At 41.4% G+C, this 20,767-nt stretch overlaps 1 protein-coding gene across 1 annotated transcript in view; it reads right to left on the reverse strand.

Annotated features, from left to right (window-relative positions):
* The window catches only part of Pttg1ip2 (PTTG1IP family member 2), a 42,897-nt gene that overhangs the window by 15,240 nt on the left and 6,890 nt on the right, over positions 1–20,767 (reverse strand). Inside the window, exons 2-6 of the mRNA XM_037203424.1 lie at positions 16,257–16,303; positions 5,419–5,512; positions 3,804–3,897; positions 2,599–2,663; positions 1,671–1,735 (exon numbers count right to left, since the gene is read on the reverse strand). Coding sequence (XP_037059319.1) covers positions 1,722–1,735; positions 2,599–2,663; positions 3,804–3,897; positions 5,419–5,512; positions 16,257–16,303 — 314 coding nt within the window. The 3' untranslated portion in view covers positions 1,671–1,721. The remainder of the gene's footprint in view (positions 1–1,670; positions 1,736–2,598; positions 2,664–3,803; positions 3,898–5,418; positions 5,513–16,256; positions 16,304–20,767) is intronic.

The raw sequence follows: 20,767 nt of genomic DNA on the forward strand, positions 1-20,767 counted from the left end.
GACCATCTTAGTTTCTTTTCCAGTGTTTTACTTTTCCAGGGTTGGGGCAGTCTCCTGTATTCTCTTTTGGCTTTGAACTTACTATGTAGCTAAGGATGACCTTGAACTTGTGATCTACCTACCTCTACTTTCCAAGTACTGGGACTCTAGATGGGTGCCCACACACTCAGTTTATTTAATGCTGAATTTGGTCTCAGGTCTTTGTACATGCTAATCGAGAACACTCCCCAATGAGTTTCAAAATCAATTCCATCTTTTTAGAGTTTTTTTTATTAAATTCTATTTTGTATGACTTAAGTATAGTTAGCTTTATTCTCTTTCAATTTCCATTTGCGTGGAAATTCTTACACATGTTCTTGTATGTTTTTAAAGAAGAATCAAGTCTCTTATGGACAACACATAGCTGGGTTTTTTTTTAATCCATTCAATACCTTTTGATTGGAGAATTTATTACATTTCTTTCATGATAATTGGTGGTAATGTTTATTAGTGTCACTTTATGCTAACTATCCAGTGACAAAGGAGTCAAATCACAAAAAAACTTGAGAACTATAAAAACATGCACAGTCAACATTGAAACATCTAAAAATATAAACAAATATTAAATAGATCTGAAATGATAGAAAATAAGAGGGAATTTCAATATCCCAGTTTCAACAATGTATAGATTATATAAAGAAAACCAATAGTTGGGCGGTGGTAGTGCACACCTTTGATCCCAGCACTCAGGAGGTAGAGGCATGTGGATCTCTCTGTGAATTTGAGGCCGGCCTAGTCTACAGAGATCCAGGACAGCCAGAGCTACACAGAGAAACCCTGTCTCAGGAAAAAAAAAAAAAAGAGAGAAAGAAGGAAAAAAAGGAAACCCGACAAGAAAATGTGGGATTTGAACAATGTTTTAGACTATGCAGACATAAACAGAACAGTAGGACCCGAACACATATCATCAAAAACTCATGAGACATTTGCCAGGACAGGTTATGTTCAGGCGTTAAACAAATTTTACCAAATTAAAAAATTGAAATAATATCAAGCATCTCTTCTGGTCACAATACTCTGAAACTAAAAATCAGGGAAGAAAAAAAACTTAGAAAATTCACAATATGTAGAAATTAAGCAACATGTTCGTGAACAATAAAAAGTCAAAAAGAACGTCAGAAAATTTATTGAGACCATAATAATACAGAAATGTCTAGAGTCAGCAAAGGTAGTTCTCAGGGAAAAGTTAATAGGGTGAGGGACCACAAGATGAAGAAGAGTCAGCAAGAGTAAACCATTAAGGTTACACATGAGAAACTTGAAAAAGAAGAAGAAACTAAGCATAGAGTTAGTAGAAAATAATAGAGACCAAGGCAGAAGTAAATTAAATACAAGCCAGGAAAAAAGGGGGGAAATCCACAATGTAACAGGAGGTTTGTAAAAAGATAACCTTTATCAGCAGCCCTTTGGCTAGACTAAAGCCAGATTAAAAGAGAAGCCTGGCACAGAAACTCCTACATCTCCATCTTCTGCTGCCTTTGGTGAATGTGTTCAGGGATTGAAATTTGTTTATAGAATTTACAGGTTTAGTGTTTCTTTCTCAATACTTCTAATTCTATATCCCTGAAAAGCTGTTTTATACGAACATGCTGGGGTACAGAAATTTTCTGCAGCAGTTCTGAGAAGCTTACCATTGAAGACAGCTCTCCGTCTCTCTCTGAAAGATCTGCCTTTTCAGTTATTTATTCATAATACGCTAAGAAAAAGGGAAATAAAGTCACCCTTTCAAATACTTTTAACCAAAATCAAATAAAAACATTAACGTTTTAATCTTTAAAAGCATAAACCATAAAATGTCCACAAATGCCATAAATACACTACTGTGACTTTAATACTACTGCTATTTTAATATTTAGGGGTCAAGGAACATAAGGTAGTATTAGCCTGGGTGGGAATTTGACAAAGAGGAAAAGGCCAAATGTTTGAGGAAACCACACGACTAGTTGTTCTCAGTGACAGAAAAACAATGGACACTCAGGGACTCCCTAAGCCAGGAAATCATCCAGATTCATTTTCTAAGAAGTCAGTGTGGGTTAGAAGGAATGCTCTTTCTCCCACTTGCCTTGTGAGAAGCACCGTGGTTAAATAACATTGTATAAACTCCATATTTTCCTATCCACAAACCAGAAGCCTATTTATGCTCTACCTTGTATAAAAAAGGTGACCAGCCAGAGGAAGCTACACTTTGAGTCCCAACTAAGGGAGTAGCTAAGCGAAAGCCTTGAGAACCTGGGAAAGAGTTGCACATTGGGTATTGTACTGGGTGAGATGAAGGGGGAGTCCACGAGGATTCCTCAGGTAAGGGAAGTACTTAAATCACCAAATGGTTTAAAAGTTTTAACACTCCCCTGTCAATATTCCAATTATTCTATTACTATTTTGCAAATCCTCATCTAACTATTGAGGCTATAACAGTGTATTTCAAAATGGGGATATTGAAGTCTGCTGTCATGCTTCCCACATGACTTCAGCGCTGTCGTCTACAGTGAGAGCATGACTGCTGGCTGTCAGTCAATGCAAAAGCCCGGGGTAGCCTATCAAATGGATGAAAGTACTTGCCAGAGGCAGCATTCCAGCTGGAACCACGAACTTCTCCATTTCTTGCATAATAAAAAATCTGCCGCCTGTTCAAAATGGTGAATTTAAAGTTTAAGATTGCTTATAGTTGAAATTATCTTAATTCATTACATAGAGTATAATTATAAAATATTTTATCATCTCTGCTTTACTGACTTGAATTCTTTTTTATCCTCTCATCAGGAGAACTAGTATATTTTCAGAAAAACACAACTGAATTAAATGGAATGTCATGTGAAAGTCAATTAACAATAAAGACAGCAATTGTGTCTTCACTCATCTCTGTCCCACATGAAGGTAAAGTACTGATCTTTCCATCATTATATCTCTAATGACGGGGACACTCAGTGCAATCAAATAATAATTACTTTGAGAAAGAACAGGTGCATTTGAGAAAACATCAAGTATATCAAATCTATGTTGTATTAATATTTAAAACTTTTAAAGTGCTTTAATTTTTGTATGCTAACACAATTTTATCAAGTGAAATAACCATTTTTGAGATAAAGACTGCTATTTCTATAAGAACCTCTTTTCAGTGCTGTGCAATGAACCCAGGGCCCTGTGCATTCTGGGCAAGTGCTTTGCCGCTGAGCGCATCTCCCCAGAATCCAACCAGGATGACTGGATTGTCAAGAACAACATCTCCTTGACAGAATAAATTCCTCTCATGAATACTGTGCCCACTCAATTAACAAAGGTATAGCAGGTCTATAATAAAAGACTCAGATATAAAAACAGAGGATTAAAAGGACTAAGTCAATTCCAAAAGATAAACAATATATAAATATTAGTAAACTTAAGGTTGCTAAAAACAGTGAAAAATGGTTGAAAGATCTCAAAATAACATATAAAATAACAAAATAACAACCACAGGATTATTAGGAAAGCCCAAGATAAAATGTTCGGTTTTACTGATGGGGAGCTCGGTGTAATAGTATGTGAAGCTGGTGCGGCATGAAGCATTCCACCATCTAGTTCAACTACATGGAGGCTAGTCAGCAGGACTGCAAGCAGCCAAACCGAAGGATGGCTTCAGTCAAAGCCCCTGGAGGTGGTGGTGGGACCAGAAACTCGGTTATTCTTTCTTTTCATCTTATAATTCTGTCCTGATAACTATCTTAGTGGTTCTTTTTTTCAGTGCTGTTATCCCAAAGTGAATACTTAGGAAGGATAAAATGACATACTCCTGCATGTATAAGTAATAGGCGAGGCAATACCAGAAGAATCCTACTGCTAATAATACAACCAGTATCAGCATCACGATTCCAAACATGTCAACTGAAATTGATGAAAAGAGACATATTTTAATAACAGATCAAAAATTTCTTACGTTTTTAACTTTTCTAGTATCATACAATCTAGATTCTTAGAAACACATTATCAGATCTTTGTTGAAAATGAGACTACAATAGCATACACATACATTCTCAGACTACCATTAATACAAGCCACTGTTGTGAAAAGCATCTGCATTGCAGAAGAGTTTAGCAGACCATTACACCAGTTCCCCCTTTATTTAGCTTTCTATTTCATTTCTGGTACTTTCTCCACAAGTAAGACAGTAGATGCCTCAGACTGCCCTTTCTGTGAAGGGGCCTGGAGACAATAGTGGGTGGTTTGTGGTATAAACGCCAGCCTTTTGTCATCAGAGACAGCCCATGCCTGTTTGGAAAGCAGACTTCTACTCTGATGAACTTTCCCCTTCTTCAGACTATATCACTTATTAGCCTGAATATAATGAAATGAACTAAAAGGGAAAACACAAAATAGATCAGCATTTCTGTTCATATTGAATGCAAAGTATTTTTCTTTATAAGATACAAATACAGATGATTTAAAAGATCTATAGAGCCTGAAACAAACAGATTAAGACAGAATTATATATTTTCACTTCAATTAAGAAGAAAACCAGATAACTGGTTGATAGATGGGATTTTCCTTTTTGTTGTTTTTTTGTTTGTTTGTTTGTTTGTTTTCGAGACAGGGTTTCTCTGTGTGGTTTTGGTGCCTGTCCTGGATCTCGCTCTGTAGCCCAGGCTGGCCTCAAACTCACAGAGATCCACCTGGCTCTGCTTCCCGAGTACTGGGATTAAAGGCATGCACCACCTGGCTGGTGGAATTTTCTTACAAGAGTAAGGTTCACTTGGAAAATCACTTGTTTTAGCTTTCTGGAAATTTCACTGAAAAATATTAGTACAGTTTTTTTCTGCCTTGGTAACTAACTACCATATAACATGTCCAAATTTGACTTTACAAATATAAACATTCTTTTTGGTAAATGATATTTGCTGTTTTAAGGAGTCATCATTCTTAATGGTAATTTTCAATATAGACTACACTCACTGGGGAAATATGTTAGAGTAACACCACTGGGTTCAGAACATCTGTATTTCAGTACTAACATGTACATATATACATACATACATACACACACAGACACAGACACACACACACACACACACACACACACACACACACACACACACAGTCAAAAGTTTCTACAACATCAGAACACAAACATCCCTTAACCAGGTTATGAACGTTACACAACAGAGACTTTTACAAATGAAACCTAAACTGCCGCGTATTACGGCAAGGGTTCTACCTGACTCAATTTGAGTCAATTCCACCTGGAACAACCAATGAGCTTAGACCAGCGTGCACACTGAAGAGCCGCCCTGGACTAGAGAATTTTAGTAAAACAATGTAATCATTTCAAGTCCTTTAAATGTAGCACATTTCTCCTACTTGCAAGTTCACCGAAATGAAATCACAAAAATTTAAATGAGAACAACTCACCTCTGCAGTTTGCCCAGAATATGGAATTGAATTTACAGTCAGAATACGGAAAACAGTACTTTTTGCAAAGCTTTTCTTCTCGGCACCAAATACACTGTAAGTGAAAGAGAAAATAAAAGCAGTGTCAAAAGAACACCTACAGGAAGCTTTTAGAGCTAGTATAGTACATATTCAAAAATACCAGCCATTCTCGACACTGTTATTGGGATTAGAAGAAGCCATTGGTGACCTGGGAAGAGCCTTTTTACCAGAACTGCGCTCTCAAACCATAGCAGCAGTGAATATTGGCTGCCATGGGTTCACGAGTTCCCTTTGGGAATGTCTACCCTTGGGGACCGACCACCTTGCCCTTGAGATTCCTATGCTCATGGGTCAGTACCTGACTAACACGGAATTTCAAGCAGTGACCCAGTGAACGTCTTTGCTTTTAGTTAAAGGACAACTCTGCTATGTGTTTTGGGTTTGGGTTTTGGTTTTAACCACAGATGACCCATGGGCCAACCCTCATCTTTTCCTGGTTCTTGTCCCTTATCTTGGGATCCTTGGAATCCTTCATTTTGTCATGGAGTTTTTGCTACAACTCAGTCACACAGATGTCACACACACTTAAAGCCCTTTCGTAGATGCTGCATTTGGAGGATTCAACCCAAAACTTGCGCCAGGAAGCAGTGTTGAAAGCTGCATGAGGTAGTGAAAATACCTCTAATATCTTCCTCAAGTCCCTTTTCTGTGGCGTCTACTGTTTCTTTTGGGGAAGCCTGTCTCTGTTACGGATGGTACTGGTGGTGCTGTTGGTCAGCCTTGTGCAGTTCCCTACACCTTCTGGTGATCAGACAGTCACGTGGAAATAAGAAGACTGAACTCAAACCCCTTGTCCACATAAGGTACAGAAAGCACAATGACGAGAACTACTGTGTGGGAAAAGATCAGAACCTGTCAAGAGTGGAGCTGGAGAGTTTGTTCAGCCATTAAGAGGACTTGCTACTCTTTCAGAAGATCTGGGTTTCAGTTCCCAGTACCCAAATCAGCTGGCTTACAACCACCTGTAACTCCAGTTCTAGGGAATCTAACTTCCTCTTCAGGCCTATGAGGGCTCTGGGCAAGCACGTGGTACACATACATACATGTGAGCAAACACTCAATCACATAAAATAAATATAAATCTTTCTGTAAAATGTCCAGACTGCCACACTGCCATGGCTGCCACACTGGGTTCAGCCTGTAACAGGCATTGTTCTAAGTCTTTCACATGAATGAATTCATTTCATTCTCATGACAGCCCTGTAAGCTAGCCACTATACAGGTGGGGATAATAAAGCACAGAACAGGCCAGTGACCTTTATAATAGGATCATACAGCTATTAAAGATGGCAGCCCAATTCTGAACTTGTAAACCACTATGGGAGACGAAGCCTAGATAGACTCACATTACTCCTTGATGCAGAATCTCAAAACTAATACAGTTAATGATTCACTCAATGTAAAGAATCACAGACCAGCTTTTGTTCCATACTTGTCAAGATCAAAGGTCAAGTCAAGCTGTTAAAGAAAATCTAAGATTGATGTCACTTAGGTCAACAAACCTGTTACCTTAGGCTGTGGCTTAAAGACTGGACCTACAAAGGCAAGGTCCTACAGCTAACCTTAGCTATTAGTTCTCAGAGCTCTGAAGAGTCAAGCTCATGGCATATGACAGAGTTTTGAGAAAAATTGCCAGAATAAATGTAAACCTAGCAGAGATGAACTTGTTATTCAAGTGCTTGCTGATTAACAGGACCCAGTAATCATGACAGGTCCACAGGGGAGCTCCTAAAGTATCTCACTCCTCAAAGAAGATATTTTCTCCTATGCCCCCCCCCCCCCGCTCTCTGAAAAACGGAGGTCTTTAGGATGCCTGTCCTGGATGTCCAGATATCTGGTGGCCAAATAACTCATGCTTGGCCTGGGAAACTCAGGATGAGAGCACAGTATAGACTCTGTTACAATACCACTAACTACTATCTTTTCTGAATAGGCATTTTCACTATTGTTATCTTGATTTTTCTTTTCTATTGATTAGTGGATTCTGGGGAGTTGTTTTCTTGATTGTGTAGCTGACTTGATGACATGGAACATGAGGAGTCATATCCAAATACAGGATTTGTTCATTTCTGTGTGAGACTCTAGACTCAGAGCTGGGAACAGAGCTCACAGTGACTGTGATTAAATATCATTTTTAGTGAGGACTGATAGCATTATTTTGCCTGAAGCATTTTTTTTAAAATATGAAGAGACATAAAATGTAATGTGTGTCCTAAACAGGCAGCGGCTGAAATGTGGCAGAGGGAAGCAGTTTGATTTCTTGAATGTTTGCCCATCGTGTGTTTCCACTTCTTCTGATAATTATAGCCTCTGTCCTTGTGGGTATCTTCAGCCAGTGCTAGGTGGCTCTAAAACTGTCAGTCAGCTCTTCTCTTCTCCTTTCTTACAAATAGGGCGGTCATTTGACCCAGGCAGTGGCACTCAAGGTGGCTCATCCCTCTGGCCAGTCTACAGTGCTGGTTTCACCTAAATAGGAGCAATTAGAACATTCTTTGGAGTTATAGACATTGGGAGAGATATGCAGTGATCCTTTTCCTTTGTTGTTTGGAGAATATCCACATACTGTGGGAGAAAATGGTGTCAATATACTGGTTTTGGGGCTGGAGACAGAAGGGGAAAAATGAGAGTGTAACATCCTCTGAGATTCAGCTGAGCATCAAGCCATGCCCACTCAATTTTGGAAAGGAGTGAATTCCCCCTCGTATTAAATTAGTTTGAAATGAGTTTCTACCACTTAACCACAAAAAAGATTTGATACCTTAACTACTGTAACTATGTCCAAAAAGTCTTCAAAGCGCAGAACTTCATATTCATTGCCCAGAGTAACAGTATAATATATTGAGCATCCCTAAATTGGTAATGTATAATTTAAAACAAATTACATGGAATTTTCCTTGTAGCTAAGGAGGGTGAACCATGTAACTATGAGAGCTTTACAACCTCAGCCTCAAGTATGTGACAACTGAGAATCCAACTAAAGGCTTTAGAGCAGTGGTTACTATTGCTCCACAGGAAAACTGGAATATTCATTTGGCAGTAGAACCTATTGTAACAACTTTATGCAGATATTTCATATGGAAATGTCATTAAAATGAAAAAATACAGGAAAGGGAGAGATACATAATGATGACCAGTGGGTTGTTACTATTGTACTTAAAAGGATGTAATATCATGGTACCAGACAAACAGACAATGGGTGTTAGGATGCAGAGAACAAAAGAAAGTTTATAAGACAGATGGCAGGTCCAGCAGATGTTACACAGATGAACAGAGCATCGTTTCTGCTTCTTGGAAGGCACAATGTGCACACTTTAGACATAAACAAATTTACATCTCTGAATGGAAGAATTTTATAATTTCAAAATGATCAATATTTTAAATGCAATAGTTTTAACAAGAGAAAGTATTCCCTCCCTTCCAGAATTACCAGACTAGATTTTTTTCAAGCAATGTGTAGCAAAGGTCTTGAGGAACAAGTGAATGTAGATAGGGAAGGGGAGAGATGCAGGAGACACTGAAGAACACTGACACAAGTACCATGGTGGCAAGGTGAAAACCTGTCCTGATAGGTCTTTGTAAAGCCATTCAGAAAGACAGATGTCTCTTGGATTGTGATGGGCTGTGACTGTCCAACTAAAGAGTTTATGTATTGTTTTATTTAACAATAGAGATGGAATTGGTTTGGAATTAAAAGGTGACTTGATTTTTTTAAAAATCCAATTATAATGATTAAGGCTTGAGAAGGGACTGGAGAGACAGGAGTAGGGACGTGGGGTTAGAGCACCAGTATAAGATGTCTAGGATTGCCTCATTGGAAAGAAAAGAATAGACGTGTTTTCTGGAAGGCAAAGGAGTCAAAGTTTTTTGTTGTTGTTATTGTTGTTGTTGTTGTTTTGGTTTTGGTTTTGTTTTGTTTTGTTTTTTCGAGACAGGGTTTCTCTGTGTAGTTTTGGTCCCTGTCCTGGATCTCACTCTGTAGACCAGGCTGGCCTCGAACTCACAGAGTTCTGCCTGGCTCTGCCTCCCGAGTGCTAGGATTAAAGGCATGTGCTACCACTGCCTAGCTGGAGTCAAAGACTTTTAAAATTAGAATTCTTGAAAAATGATGCCAGGAATAAATAAGGCTTCTTCGGAAAAGACAAAATGATAAATTTAGTGAAAGGTATTTTAAGTTTGAAGTGATTAAAACAAATACCAAAAAGGAAATGTCAATCAAGCAACTGTAAGCATGACTACTAGAGATCTGGTGGGTGTAAGGGTTTCCCGTAGAAGCCATGACTGCAGGTAAGAGCACACAGGATGAGCATGCAGCATATCAGTATTCTCCTTGCAGTAGATGGCAATCAACACTGAGACTCCCAGCTGGACGATGTGTAGAGGGTGGAGAACGTTGGAGTGGTCAGTCCTGAATGGGATGTATTTATCATACCCCTCCCCTTAAGGCTCAGAGGTCTGTGCAGAAGAGGAAGCAGGAAGGGTGTAAGGTGCTGGGTGACACCAAGGAGACCGTGTTTTCCAGCTGCACCGAGGCTGATGCACACGTGCACTCAGAGTGTGACAGCATGCACAAGACTTGCACAAGTCCAAACCAGAGAAAATTCTAGTGCGAAGAAGGGCAAGTCAGCACCAAGTCCCCTAACTAAGAAGCTATTTGCAATTGATATATGCTGAGAGAGGGAGGAATCAGTTTTCTTCAATTGAATATATTCTTCAATGAGTATATCAATCATATTCAAGGATAGTCCTCACAGGCTCAGGAATAGCTGGCCAACAAAAAATGGACTTGATGTTTTATTTTTGTTCCTTTAGCTTTTTTTAATGTGTGCTTTTTGTTTGTTTTGCTTTGTTTGGGTGGGGTCTTTTTTGTTTTTTAAGAGAGAGAGAACATTAAGTTGGGTAGGAAGGGGAGAGGATCTGTGAGGAGTTGAGGGAAGGAAAGAATATGATCAAAATATGTTGCATGAAAACATCTTAAATGAAAGCAAATTTTAAAATACTTTATGTTACAAAAACAGAGGAGTCTATTGATTTAAAAATGTCCTCATCTAGGATCATGAAATGAGGAATTGGTAAGGGAAGCAGAGGTGATAGATGAAGAGGACCCTGGAGAAAGGCAGGATCACCAAAGAGTGAGCTGGTGTCTGGAAGAACAAGTGACTGGTTTGAAATGCCATGGCATTTGGTTATGCAGAGGCTTTGTAACCTTCAAGTCAGTTTGCTAAAGATGACTTGACACCGTGTGCCAAGCAGGAGGAAAATATGTACATTGCCTGCTAGAAAGAAAAAAAAGTTTTGGATTTTTTTCCTATTTTATCTGAACTAGAAAGGAAGAAGATGATGCAGAGAAACAGATTGCCCTCTAAGAGTCAAAGAAATGATAACAGGTCTGGGTCTTTAAAGGTGTGTGTATATTTACAAAGTTTTAAAAGATGCATTTATTTCCTCACATTGTTTGTGAGCACATGTGTACACAGCCATGGTGTGCATGTGGAAGTCAGAAGTCAGCTTACAGGAATCAGCTCTCTCCTTCCATGTTGTGGGTCCTAGGGATCAACCTCGGGCCATCAGGCAGTGCAGTAAGCATTTGGGCCATCTCACTGGCTCTGTTTCTGAGTCCGACGTATGGATAGAGGCAAGTCAAGGAGATGCACCTTGAAATAAAGATAGGTTCTAAAAGAAAGTTTAAGAGGGAAAACACTGACATAGTTCAGAAGGAAAGAGAAAACATAAGGCCTAACAGATGGCCTTAAACACCTCAAAGAAAAGCATCTTCCACAAGAAGGGTCATGCCAAGAGCATGTAAGGTGTCGGTAATACTTGCCATGGAAAATGATCCATATTACTGCTTGTTTGTTTACAATTGGAGAACTTTACATGGGTGATACATATATGTTCAATGCCATATTTGGATTTGAACCCATAATCTCCTATTACATATGCCCTACACACTTTTGAATGTGTTCACTATCAGAAGAAATGAGTATTAAAATGGATCTCATGGTACAGTGCAAGTTACAGCATTTATAAATGCATTTGATAATCATATGATAATGGCCTTTCCTTGTGAACTAGTCAACACATAAGTTAGACCATGAGAGATTTACAAGTCCCCTTTAGCTTTCTGTAATGTCATTCCTTTCTGTCCCGAACTATAATCCATATCAGGATGCAATGAATGAAAAAGACTTGATTGCAGAGACAACCTATAATTCACTCTGAGTTATTTTTTTTAATCCACTGCAAAATTCAGCCTTATCACTCTCATTAGTCAAGAACAAAACTTACTTATGACAATCTCATCATTGTGACATCAAGATTGAGAATACCATTTCAAAGAATCAACAGTGATACTTAAAACTCTAAATGGCAACAAAAGACCGGCAAAGATGCTTAACCTGTTTTAGTTGGCATGGTTTTTGAAGTTTTACTTTTAATGGAACAAATATATCAACATTTTGGTGGTGTGTGAGTGTATGAGTGTGTGTGTGTGTGTGTGTGTGTGTGTGTGTATTGTGTGTGTATGTGAGGGTGTATGTGAGTGTATATGTGTGTGTATGTGTGTGAGTGTGTATGTGTGTGAGTATGTGTATGTGAGTGTGTATATGTGTGAGTGCATGAGTGTGTATGTGTATGTGAGTGTGTATGTGTGTATGTGTGCTCAAAGGATGAGTGTGTGCATGCATGTGAAGGCCAGGAATCCCACTTTAGGTGTCATTCCTCAGGAGGTATCCCTCTTACTTTTGATGCAGGGTCTCTCACAGGCTCCAGGTTGGCCAGTTTGACTAGGCCAACTGGCCAGAGAACTCCAGGGATTCGCCTGTCTTGTCTTCGGCAGCTGTGGGATTATAAAGCACGCCACCATGCTTGGGTTTATTCATGGGTCCTAAGGCTCCTAACTCGGCTCCTCGTGCTCCATGACAGGTACTTTACCCACCTCGCCAGCTCCTGGCCCCAGCCTTTTCTTTTCCGTATGCTGTGTTTATGAGTAGTGAGTTGAGGGTGAGGTTTTGAATAAGGTTCTCTTTATGGATTTGATTTGGGCAAGAATATTTCCTAATTCTAGGATGGCTGGTCTTTGCTATCAGACTACAAGGAAAATATTCAGACAGAATCTAAATATTCTCTTTCACTTAAGAACATACACGATATGAACTCAAGCTATAATGTTTGGGGGAAATTAGGTGCTGGTGTGACAATTTTCTTGAGATAAGTGAAACAATGAACATAAAGTAGGACATTCCAAGACATGCCAAACATATGGTTATCCTGTGTGACTCCAAGGAGAACACAAATATTCTTGGTTGCTTTTGTAATTGCCACCTAAAAACCAGGTCTTTGTACCAGTGTGGAAAACAATAAAATCTGTCAGTGAAATTCAGTCCTTCCAGTTATTAGGAGGACACAGAATCTTTATTCAGAACACAACACTCTAATTCTACATTGACCATGCATCCTTTTACTAATTCCTATGAGATAGTGGGAATCGTTTTCACATTATCCTCAAATACACATATCTTCAGACATGTCATAATGGTTTATGTGTAGAAATGTTTTAAGATAAAATTCTGTACCTTGTTACATTAGAGAGTGTATTGAATGTAATTTAAGCCTCTTCTAATAGCTCAAGAGTTAACTCAATAGTTATTGAATGCTTTCCATTCAATAACTGGAAATGTGTGCTGGGAAATGTGTGAGGTGTATTGACACAGAGGTGAATAAAACACTGACTCTGTCCTTAGGGAACTGAGAACAGAGGAAATATGACAATAAAAAATATATATCTTATGAAAGAAAATTTAAAGATGCATAGGCATAAGTCCAAAAGAAGTATGGCAGAACTGCAGGAGGTATTAATCTTTTAAGGAAAAACTATAAGGATATGTAATTCTGAATAAAAATGACAGCCATTCTATAATTTAGTGTGTGAAGTTAATACCCAAAGTCTCTGTTTTTATCTATAAAATCAAAAGATCAAGTCACCTTTTGAGATTGAAGGGGTATGGATAATATGGGCATTTTAAGGGTGGTTACAATGTTCTGAATTATTACTATGGCCATTCTTAGGAAATGCTGCAATCCAAAAGAGCAAACAATAAGTAGCACTTGGGATCAGATGGCCTCAGTAGCTGTGCCAATGAGCTATACAATGGGCATTAATGCAATGGGCTTGTGCAGTAGCCGGCTAAGAACACATAGCACTGAAGCATATGAAGATCAGAGGACCAATCAGAGCTGGGCAATGTAAGCGGCATCAAACAGGATGGCAAGTATGTTAATGTAGTTTTTGCAGCCCCTAAGGATACAATGGATATAAGAAAACATCATTTACTGCTAACATCACCAAAGGCTAGACCACAGTCTTATCAGCCTTCTAATGAGTCTTCAGCATGAGACATTGTTGCCAAAAGTCCCTGTAGAAACTGATCGGCTCTTTATGTCTAGTAACTAACCTTATAACAACAGGAGAAGGGAAACAACATGATAAAGCCATTTTAGTAATGTGGATGTGACTGGCAAAATCCAGCCTATAAGAAGCTCATCAGGACAATAATCTATTCTGTAACAAACACATTGCAATAAAAGAAAGAGAATGGAAAAAGAATGTATAGACCCAAAGAGGCTTAAGGTATGTATCAACCAATTACACTATGTGAATCTGATTTAAACAAAAATAAACATGAAACAAAAAATTAACTGGATAATTAGTTGTTAATTTTTAGGTGTGATTATAGATGCAGTACTTTAAAGTCTTTATTGAAGACATATATACAGGGTCACTATTTACAAATATAATATATCCATATGATTATTGACTTCAAAATAATCTACTTGGAAAGGAGACATTCATGAGACAAAGTTACCCAAGATGATCCTTAGTAGTGTACAGTTTTATTATACTAGCTCCTATGTTATTTTTTAAAGATGGAATTCTTTTTCAGTTTCCTAGGCTGGCCTTCAACTCCTGTACTCAAGCAATCTCCTCACCTCAGCTTCCTAAATAGGAAGGACAAGGAGTTCATGCCATAGTCCCCAGGTACGTTTCCTCTACTTTTATATGTTTGAAATTTTGCATTGCAAAACAATTAACAACAAAAAGGTGGGGGAATGAATTCAGGTGAATAGCATTCGAATTCACAAGAAGGAAGGGAGCCTGTTGTGGGTGGCAATCACCTGAAGGAAACTGAGGGGATTAAAGGACTGAGTGGGAGGGCAGGTAGTCTTACCTCATTGAGGCATATGCATAGGTAGAGTGCCAGGAAGAGGAAACAATGGGCACCACGGGTGTTTCAGGGCTCAGGGTGTGGTGTGATCCCTGCTATCAGAGTTGAGGAAGAGAGGACACCTAGACAGTGTGCGTCTGAGCCAGTGCTGTTTGAGGAAAGTGGGTAAGATGGTGGGAACTGAGTGGAGAATTCTCTTCATTAAAACACAAGAGTGACCTGGAAGAAGAGCAGAAGCAGGTAACACTTGTCCAGATCACTTTGACAGAGACCGTCACCAGATTGTGTCCCTTGTCTGTGATGTGGTCAGTTCTCTAAGAAAGGTCAGGCCTGAGTGGTTGTTCAAGTGTTGCTGCACAGCTGTGTACAAACTGATAACTGTTCCATCACTGTTGGGGTTTTTTGTTTGTTTGTTTGTTACTTTCTTCAAAGTTGGAAGTAAAAAGCTATAATAAAAGACATTTAATCATCAGAGAAGGGGATCTTAGTTACACTGAGGTTAAGGATCATGTGTCATTCTTTCTAGTCTTTAGAGATTAGAAATGAAAATATTGCCATATTTCAAAAGCTATCTCTTTCCTTTGCTTACAAAATTCTTCCAACATTTTGGTGTGATTTCCTTTTTCAAGCAAAAGCTTTGTAGTGGGTAGCCATTCTAGCTTGGATCTGGAAGTTCCAACCCCCATTGAGACTCTGGCAACTGTCACGCCTACGAGGGGGGGCGAGGGGAGGCGCCTGGGGACCCGAGAGCTGGATGGGCCAGCGCTCTCTCTGTGCGCTCTCTCGGTGCCGGGATGCTAAACGGTGAAAGGTGGACTGTGCAGAGCTCCGGAGAACACTGCTGGATTGCAATACACCTTCCCCAGACCCTGCGACCTACCCATTACTTAATTTGTGAGTTACGCCATTAAATAAATATCCTTTTAACTACGTGGAGTGGCCAAAATAATTTCTCCAATATCTGGCGCCCAACGTGGGGCAAACTCCAAAGGCCTGGGCGGCTCCCGCCCTCTCCTCCCTAGCTGGCGGGTACCTAAACCCGCCTGCAAAGTTCCATATAACCAGGGAACACCTACATGGTTCCATTCCCGAAAAAGGGAGCAGCTAGTCCGATCTCAATTCCCTAGCTTAGCCCCAGACCAGCGAAAGAGGCAGGGGAGTGCTAGCTCCGATTTCCACCATCTCCGCCATTTCCACCATCTCCCCTCGCCCCGCCATTTGTGAGTTACGCCATTAAATAAATATCCTTTTAACTACGTATAGTGGCCAAAATAATTTCTCCAATAAAGCTTATTTTCTTTTTGTTGTATAATTTTCCATATGGAAGTACATGTTTGTACTAAAGTATTTCCATTATTTATTCTAGACCCATAAAGAATGGTTTACAGTAAAGGGACATATCTTCATAGCTGTCATTATTCATTTCTGCTATAAAAGTGTAGGAAACAAAACTTAGCACATCTTTCAGATGACAACTGTAAATGTGTGAGTTTATAACATTCCCAGGACAATTTATTCATAAGAAAATTAACTTACTCTCTTGTCTTGGGTACACAATGGACAAGTTTGCTTTTGAGCACATTCTACAAGAAAATAAAAAGCATAAAAATTAAAACCAAAGCCAATTTATTGCTCAATGTATTCCTGTTTCAAGCTATATTCATTCATATTCAAACATTTTGTTTTTTATTTACACACACCTAGATAGTTTCTCATGTGGTGGTGTGAATAATAACAGCCCTGTCGGCCCATGTATTTGAATGCTTGGTCCCTAGTTGGTGGAACTGTTTAGGAAGGATTAGGAGGGGTGGCTTTGCTGGAGTAGGTGTGGCTTTGAGGTTTAGAAGCCCACATCAGTGTTAGCTTTCAGACCCACTTCTTGGAATCCTGGCCAATAAACAAATAATACCCTGGTCTGTCCAGCATCCTGACATCATCTTATGTAAAGCCCACTTTAAGATAAAAACTCCTCCCCCGACTTTCTATTTCCATGAGGTGTGCTCTCCCTCCCTCCCTCCCTCCCTCCCCTAATAAAATTTCTACGTGGATGCCACATCTTCATGGTGTAACTTTCCATTGCTCCATGCCACAGCCCACCACTGTATCTGCATGGTATGTCTCCCTCACCCACCAGGGCACCTTGGCCCAAGCCGCCAAGAGCTCCTGAATGCATGCCATATCAAAACATTGGTGCTATGTGACTGTCAGAGGCCCTCCTGGTGCTTTCCCCTTCTGGCCATTTCCCACAAGTGAGGATTCATCTTGGTTTCTCCAGTCTCCCCTAGGCTCTGCCCTCAGTCCCTTGTTCCTATGGGACAACTCGTGCCTACTCAGTACCCACCCACCCCCACTGCCACCCACAGCCTTTGGGTGATCATACACTGGCTATCCTGTGCTGTCATTGGATATCGCTGACCCTCTGGGGCACTGGAGGTCAGTCTGTTGGCCCTTCTACCTCACTTGTGGAGAAAGCACCTCTCTCTCCTATTCCAGCTCTAGCCCACATCCTCATGCTCCTCCAGTCTCTGCCAAAGCAGTGACATCATCACCTATCACCCAGGTCCCTTTCCACAGCATGTGCACCCTTTAAAACTGTCTGCCGTATCCCTCTCCTCGTCTGTAATTTCATCTCCAGCCTCCTCCCTCTCCTCCCTCTCCCCTCTCCTCTCTCCCCTCTCCCTCTCCTCTCCTCTCCTCTTCTCTCTCTCTCTCCCTCCCTCCCCTCCCCTCCCTCTCTTCTCTTCTCTTCTCTCTCTCTCTCTCTCTCTCTCTCTCTCTCTCTCTCTCTCTCTCTCTCTCTCTCTCTCCCTCTCAACTCTGTTGCCAGGACCTTGTCTGCCTGTTCCACCTGCAATCTTGGCCTTATCACACTTTCCTGCAACTGCCTACTAGGGAAGGGGTGGGCTGAGGCTGAGGGCTGGGGCCCCAGGAATGCCCGGCTTGGTGTGGGAGCCCATGGGGGTGGGGAGAGGGGGCATGCCAGCCAGGGTTCTCCTGATGGCAGGTGGTATGCAGCCCTGAGCCCCACCCCAGGATGATAGGTGGGCCTGGAGCCGGTGCAATGGAGGTGGGGATCCTCAGGCGTGTGGGGGTGCGGTGGGGGTTCCCAGGCCCCCCTGGCTCCCAAGCCCAAGCGGTAGCAGATATAATATGATTCCATTTTGGAATGCCAACATTTTTAATCAGCCACATGTCTGACAGCCATCTTTGCTAGGATTGAAAAAAAAAAAATGACCACGTGGTCAGGTGCCATCTTTATTAAGGGCAGCGGAAAGTCACTTCCTGTCCTTGTCTCAAAGATGGGATGGCTCAGGCCATCTCTGCAGGAGGTGGGGAGTAGAGGGGGGAGGTCAGCCTTGTCCCCACCACCCCAGGAAAGTTCTTCCACACACCGTGCATTGTTTTATGGGGCCAGGACTCAAGCCTTGAAGGCTGGCTCCCCGGTGCTCCTGTGGGCAGGGCCAGGAGACCTAGTCTCTCCCTCCCTCCAGGGCTCTCAGGCTCAGCCAGCCAGCGTACATTTCCCTATGGGCAAGACAGCACGCCCTTAATGATCTTGCCTCTTTTACAGGGGTAGCCTGAGACCACCTGTGCTGTGGGATGGTCTGTATGTCAAATTGCTCTGATTGGTCAATAAATAAAACACTGATTGGCCAGTGGCTAGGCAGGAAGTATAGGCAGGACTAACAGAGAGGAGAAAAGAAAGAACAGGAAGGCGGAAGAGACACTGCCAGCTGCTGCCATGACAAGCACCATGTGAAGATGCCAGTAAGCCATGAGCCATGTGGCAAGGTATAGATTTATGGAAATGCATTAATTTAAGCTATAAGAACAGTTAGTGCCGGGCGGTGGTGGCACACGCCTTTAATCCCAGCACTTGGGAGGCAGAGGCAGGCGGATCTCTGTGAGTTCGAGGCCAGCTTGGGCTACCAAGTGTGTTCCAGGAAAGGCGCAAAGCTACATCGTGAAACCCTGTCTCGAAAAACAAAAACAAACAAACAAACAAAAAAAGAACAGTTAGCAAGAAGCCTGCCACAGCCATACAGTTTGTAAGCAATATAAGTCTCTGTGTTTACTTGATTGGGTCTGAGCGGCTGTGGGACTGGCGAGTGACAAAGATTTGTCCTGACTGTGGGCAAGGCAGGAAAACTCTAGCTACACACCTGCATGTCAGGTGTTTTATATTGAGATTCATAACCATGACAAAACTACAAAAATGTCTCTCCTTATCTAAGGTCTATTCAGGCTAACAAAGACCAATTTATGCCGAATCTTCTCACTTTTACTTACATATTAGTAAGCTTTAAAGGGGCTTAGGAGGGTCCCCAATCCCCATACAGGAATTGGTGAAAATAGCTTTTTTAACACCTGAAAAGAGACAGCTGAGCCTTCCCAATGGGCCCAGCTGCAATGGAAAGCTATGCTCCAAGCCCACACCTTGGCAGCTGCCCTGAGGCCACCACCACCACCACCACCCCAGGGGACAAGGGAAGTCGACCATGAGACCCCAACCCTCCCAAGCTCAGCCCAAGTCAACTCTGCCAGGAGCCTGCATCAAATGCAGCCCGGGGCCACTGGTCATGTTGTTGCCCTGACCCGCAGCCGCCCACAAAGCCCATGCCCTGTCTGCTGACAGCCTGGACTCTGGAGATCAGAATGCCCTGTGTGGGCTCGTCTTCTGTGCCATGCCACAGAGGTCCAGCCTCACCAACGCTGGCATTTGACTCTCCAGGCCTTTGAATTCCTAAGCCTGGCAGAGGACTGATGGTCCCTAGACTTGGTGACTCCCACTCCCTCTCCAAACCTGGGGTGATGCTGCAGCTAGAGGGTAAGTCCATTGACCGTCTACTGGACTCGGGAGCTACCTACTGGTTTAACCTCTTCCTCAAGTCACAGGGGTAGATGAGACCCCTCCTTCCCATTTTTGAGAAACCTGGGATGGCCTACATAGCTGGAAAGCTGTCTCAGCTGTTCACTTACTCATCCTTCTGAGATCTGATGGTGTTTGAAGACCAGGATTTGCCAATCTTACAGCTGCCCCCCAACACCACCACGGTGACAAGCACCTTGATAGCTCATTAATAAGTTTCCTATGAAAAATACAGACAGATGTGCCTCGTTCACAGGCTTCATAGTCCAGGATTAACGGGTTTCAGATGAAACTTCAAAGGTTCAGAGTTTTAAATTTTCTCTGGTTGTCTTCTAAAAATGTTCATGCCATTTAACCCAAAGCCATAGCCTTTTGCTATGACACCAAGATGTAAGTCTGTTCCAGCTCTCTTACAGACACCTGCAGGTTCCTGTGGAAAGTTCTGCTACTGTATCAAGAAACCTGGTGTTATATTTAGGAAGTGATCTCCTGTGCCAATGCATTCAAGAGTACTTCCTTCTTTCTCTTCTATCAAGTTCAGTGTAGCTGGATTTATGTTGAGGTCTTTGATCCACTTGGACCTGAGTTTTGTGCGTGGTGACAGATATGGCTCTGTTTGCAATCTTTTACATGTTGGCATCAGTTATGCCAGCACCACTCACCAGTACTCTCTCATAAGTGGACTCTAGATATAAAGCAAAGAACAATCAGACTGCAACCCACAGAACCAGGGAGGCTACACAGCAGGGGGGACCCTAGGATGACTGTGGCTTAGAATAAGTTTTGGTTTTACTCAATCACTGGGCAAGCCTCAGTGAAACATTTCACTATTAGGATAAGAATTTATACTGTATCAAGCTGATAATAAATAGATAGATAGATAGATAGATAGATAGGGAAAAATAAAATAAAAAAAAATCTGGTCTGATGAAAACAGTCTCCAGAGCCCATTTTGATCCCACCCATTTTCAAACATACTTTGCAGTTTTACCCCTCCTGCCTGGACCAAGGTCAACCCACAGGGGGTCCTCCTGATAGCCAGCCCCTGCACCAGCTCAGGGGATGCCAACCAGGTGAATACTGGCAGGTTGATTTCACCCACATTCCTGCTCATAAAAAGGCTCCATATCTCTTAACTCTTACTGACACCTTTACAGGGTGGATGCATTTCCACCTC

The sequence above is a fragment of the Peromyscus leucopus genome, chromosome 3, assembly GCF_004664715.2.
Source record: "Peromyscus leucopus breed LL Stock chromosome 3, UCI_PerLeu_2.1, whole genome shotgun sequence".
Taxonomy (NCBI): Eukaryota; Metazoa; Chordata; class Mammalia; order Rodentia; family Cricetidae; genus Peromyscus; species Peromyscus leucopus.